Consider the following 4,698-nt stretch of genomic DNA (forward strand, 5'->3'; position numbering starts at 1 on the left):
CTATCTATCTATCTATTCTCTATCTATCTATCGATTTACTTGGACGCTTGATCCTCCTTGGAACGACGGTGAGTTTATTTCTCATACTTCATTTATCATTCCATTTAAACGTGTGGTAGTTAAGATGCAAGTATGTTTCATTACAGGTTTCATTCGCTTTTTCTAATCGTATTATCGCATATTCTGTTTATGTCTTTAGATGCCTCGCGGCAAGTCGTACCGTCTCTCTCAGGCGGCCAAGAGGAGAGAGGCAGCCCTACGTCCCGTCGACGTGGAACTGTCGTTTGACCGTCCCGAGTTTGTTGCACGTAAGTAGGGAGTTGGGTTTTTTCCATTGTCATCAAGTTCTATGTGCACAGTGAAGCTTTTGAAATTGTAAATGAGGTCAATATTTGTGTAATCTAGATGAGTAATATTATTACTAATATAGTATATACTATATTTAAGCAATAGATCACGCCAGGCTGTGGTATACGGTCATTATACCACAGTTAAGGGGCGTTGTCCATCCCGCCGCGCAGCGGAGGGACGGCGACCCCCTTCACTCTGGTGATTTTGCTACCTAGTGGTTCTGCGCATGCGCATGACGACGCTATTGATCCGCGGTGTAGTATTGGTGTAAAATATACATACTGTACCCCTTAACTCTCCAATAAAGACGTTATAATACAGTATCAGAATCTATAGAATCATGCTACCCTATCAAAAAGTGCTACCTTATGTGTTTGGTAGCGTATTTAATCTGTTGACCGACTGCCTCTATCAAGCGATGCTCCCACTACAGAAACATGTTATTTTACACCACTACTCACTCCATGTACACCGTAAGAATACTGGGAGCCTATTTTGATACTGTATTATAACGTCTTTATTGGAGATTTCAGGGGTACAGTATGTGTATTTTACACCAAATACTCAATACTATCGAGCAGTTCACTCACCGTGTGCCTATTGCTTTACAACATTTCGACCCTCTCCAGCAATCAACATGTTTTTAGGCTTCAGTGAACTATTCTATTGCTTTTATATATAAATAAACAACAGTTCAAGTTAGGCGCGGAGTGATACTGAACTCTGTGAACCAAACGGGCGTCATAGCTGTGTGTATATGCTCAATATACAACAGTTGGGAACCAATCAGATTGCTTGATTTAAGCCATCCGTTTTATAAATACTAATATACTTCTTTCTGTGAATAGGCCGTGGTACAGGGACACGCCGTCGTGTGACCCAGTACCCGGTGTCTGTGTCAGGCAAGACACACAAGCTCTTCGTTCCTGCGCATTCGGCTGATAAGAAGGTGATTGATTGTTTAAGAATGTGTTAATAATTTTTTTTTTTTTTTATAATTTTTAATTTTTTTTTTTTTTTTTTTTTAATTGAAAAACATGATTTCTAAATAGGTTTTTCTATCTTTCAGTTTGTTCTTATCATAGGGGATTCCCATCTGCGCCCCTTTGCCGATGGAACGGTCGGGATTTCCAAGGGAAGGCTTTCCTTTGGGATCATGACGACCCCTGGGGCCAGCGCGTCTCATCTTAGGACGGAGCTGGTCCACGCTACGCTACCCCGGACACCTGATGCAGTCTGCATCCTGGCCCCCGGTAACAACCTGACCACCAGCACTACTCATGAATTGGCTGGTCAAGAGTTTGGGAAGCTCTTGATTAGTGCAAGTCAGCGTTGGCAGAATGTAAGTAATTTAGTTGATTGTGTGTATTTTGTTCAGTTCTTAAAATGCGTTAATGACGTGTTGCAGTACAGCGTACATGTGTTTAAATGGAATGTCATTGTCTTTCAAGGTTTTTGTCGTGGATTTCGTTCCACGCCTGAGTGTCGCTCCAGAGCTGCAGGAGCACATGAGCCGGGAGTTTCGTTCTGTGGCCAAGTCCATGGGTATGTTTCAAACAGATGTTTATGTTACATGCTTACTTTATTTGTCGATATATGAAGTATATGAATGATTTATATATATTTATCATTTCTTAGGTATGGCGTACTACTCGACGTTCGAACACTTCCCCTTCAGCGACCTGAATCTCTGGGTCAGGGATAGTGTAAGTAGCATATACTGTGTGCAAAGAAGGTTGATGATTTACACTCATTTGTAGTTGAATTGATAGTATTATTTATTGAAAGTTGATGTTATTGTTAGTGAGTGTATTATTCTATCCTTTTCAGGTTCACTTGAGCGACGAGGCTGGCATGGGCATTTTTGCCGAGTTGCTGTGGCATGCTGCCTACACGCAACTGGACGTGCCAGTGCCGGCGCCAGCACCAAAGGCGCCGGATGTTCCCGTGCCTGTGCCAGCACCGGCACAGGCGCGACCAGCATCGCCGGGTCCAATCACCCCTCCAAGGGTGATTGTGAGGGATTCTCCCTCTTCTCCCCCCTGCGATGTCTGGATGGAAGTGGTGAACGGCAAGAAGGTAATATTGGCATACAGTACTTGTGTTTTTCCCCACTCATATTTGCAAAATAGTTGATGGTTGAAATTCAAAAATGTTCACCATGCATTCATTTTAATCAAATAATTGTTATTTGTCATTGCAGAGGATCCAATCTGCGGATCAGCTCTTCAGGCCCTCAAAGAGACGTGTGGTTCGGCATCAGGTTTGTAGTATATATTGTAACGTTAATTGTTAACATATGTATATCGATTTGTATATCTGTGCACATTGATTTACTCAATAGCAATTGTGACTAATATTCTGTTTCTGTGTTTATTTCACAGGAGGACGGACGTGCCATCGTGCTGAAGGATTGTTTCATCCCACTCAATCCTGTCCACTTCAGCACCGCCATGTTGGCTGCGATGGACGCCGTGGTTCCAGCTCATCTTTCGAGCCCTGACTGCCCAGCCGTTCCACAACACACAAAGGTAAGTTGAAAATGTGACGTTTTGATTGAGGTCTTTTAAAACTGTATTGTCTCCCTTAAAACACTCCTTTTATATGTTCTAAAAGTGTGTTTGATTTTCTTTAATCAGACACGGTGTGTGGTGGAGCGACGTCCGAAACGTGTGGCCTGCAAGAGGAGACCTGCATTGTGCCAGGTTTGTCTTTATTTCATTAATGTAATCACTGAATTGCGCAGTACAAATGGTAGGCACCGATAATGCAATAGTTTCTTTGCTTTACTTGTTTAGTACTTTGGCAAGTATTGAAAACAATTAATAAAATACATGGTTTTGTTTCGTGTAAACAGGTCAAGGCGGCACCCAGCGTTGGGGTGTCTCCCAGGCTGACACGTGGCATCGTTGTGGACGTGGTTGCAGAGGAGGAGGTTAGTACGCTTTATCCTTAATCAGTTTAATTCTATGTGCATGTACATATTGTGTAATACACATAGCAAATTATTGCTATGACTAGCAAGTTCTCTCAAATGCAATAATGACACTTTTGTTCATGTATTTTCTTAATTTCTTTAGGGGGATTCGACTGCTAGTGCTGTGGCTGCGGCCGTGTGGGAGGAGCCATCACCTACCACTGCTGCGGAGGAGGTTGGTACACTATATTCTAAATCAGATCAAACAAATTGTTCCAAATTATTGTATATGATAAGCAAGTTCTCTCAAATGCGATAATGACACTTTTGTTAATGTATTTTTTTTAGGGGGACGCGACTCCGACTGCTGTGACGGTGCCGGAGGGGGAGGAGGTCAGCAGAAGATTCATCCAAAGTAAGGTTGACGCTAACCCTCCCTCTTGCAGGTGTGACGAGCGAAAGCCACAGGCTGTTGTGTCTGGTAGTGTAGTTAGAGGTGGTGGTAGTGGGAAAGTGGCGGCGACAACGACTGACGTGTCAATTGCGTGCAGTGTTGTCGCCGCACTTAAACATGTCATTGCCCCTGTTTGTACATGGGGTGCGCGAGATGTCGATAGTGTTTGTTTAGAAGGTGAGAAGTTGGCTAGTTCTGTAGGTACATCAAGTAGGGATAGTGGCTTTGATAGTGATCTGTGCGAGTTCTTGAAACAGCACAGTGTTTTTGGCAGAAACTGGAAAGTAGCCATTGGTCCATCAGTCTACAGAGGTTTCGGCTCAGACGACTCTGTGTTCTTCGAAAAGCTACAGGAACCTTTGTTGACTGATGGATTGTGTCTCTTGAACCTGCACGGTGCGGTGAGTGTTGTCATTGAGCACAATGGTTACTTTGTTGTAGTTGATTGTAGTAGTTGTGACGTATCTGGTTTTCCATGTGGTATTGGTAGGTCTGTAGCGGTTTTTAACACGTGCCTGGCCGACCTGATGTTACATATTCAAAGTCTTAAGAAGTCTTTGGGTGCAGAGTGGTATGCCATTAGCAGCCTGTCTGTGGGGGTAGATTCAGACATTGACAGTGCGACATTGCTCGTAGATGTTGATGTCACAACCGTAGTTGAGGGTGGCAGTTCACCGAGTAAATCGAGTTCTGTCAGGGGATCTTTCCATCAGGGAGATTGTCGGTTTCGCCACGCTGGCGTTCAGTGTATGGCTATCAGTTTGGTAGCCATAGCAAAACACTCCATTGATGGCGTGTTTTCGTGGCAGACAGACAATCTCGACAAGGTGGTTTTTTTGGGGGATCAACTTTACAATCGGTTGAGGGACAGCAATGTCACCAGCGATGATTCGCCACTGCTTAGTGTTCCTGATTTGCCCCTACACTCTGTTATCGATGGACACGCTTTCGACTTTGAATATGGGGAACATGTTTG

The 4,698-nt window shown here is 43.7% G+C and overlaps 1 protein-coding gene across 1 annotated transcript; it reads left to right on the forward strand.

Moving 5' to 3' along the window:
• Window positions 1-232: 232 nt before the first annotated feature.
• LOC311355102 (uncharacterized protein) lies at window positions 233-3,687 on the forward strand (the record flags this gene model as incomplete). Its single annotated transcript, XM_084474836.1, has 12 exons — window positions 233-308; window positions 1,200-1,300; window positions 1,421-1,693; window positions 1,803-1,896; window positions 1,990-2,057; window positions 2,182-2,430; window positions 2,555-2,614; window positions 2,736-2,882; window positions 2,991-3,056; window positions 3,209-3,286; window positions 3,432-3,507; window positions 3,617-3,687. The coding sequence occupies exons 3-12, from the start codon at window positions 1,508-1,510 to the stop codon at window positions 3,685-3,687; spliced, it is 1,095 nt and encodes a 364-aa protein (XP_084330962.1). The 5' UTR covers window positions 233-308; window positions 1,200-1,300; window positions 1,421-1,507.
• Window positions 3,688-4,698: the final 1,011 nt, after the last annotated feature.

The sequence above is a fragment of the Micromesistius poutassou genome (assembly GCF_964030765.1).
Source record: "Micromesistius poutassou genome assembly, chromosome: 11".
Classification (NCBI taxonomy): Eukaryota; Metazoa; Chordata; class Actinopteri; order Gadiformes; family Gadidae; genus Micromesistius; species Micromesistius poutassou.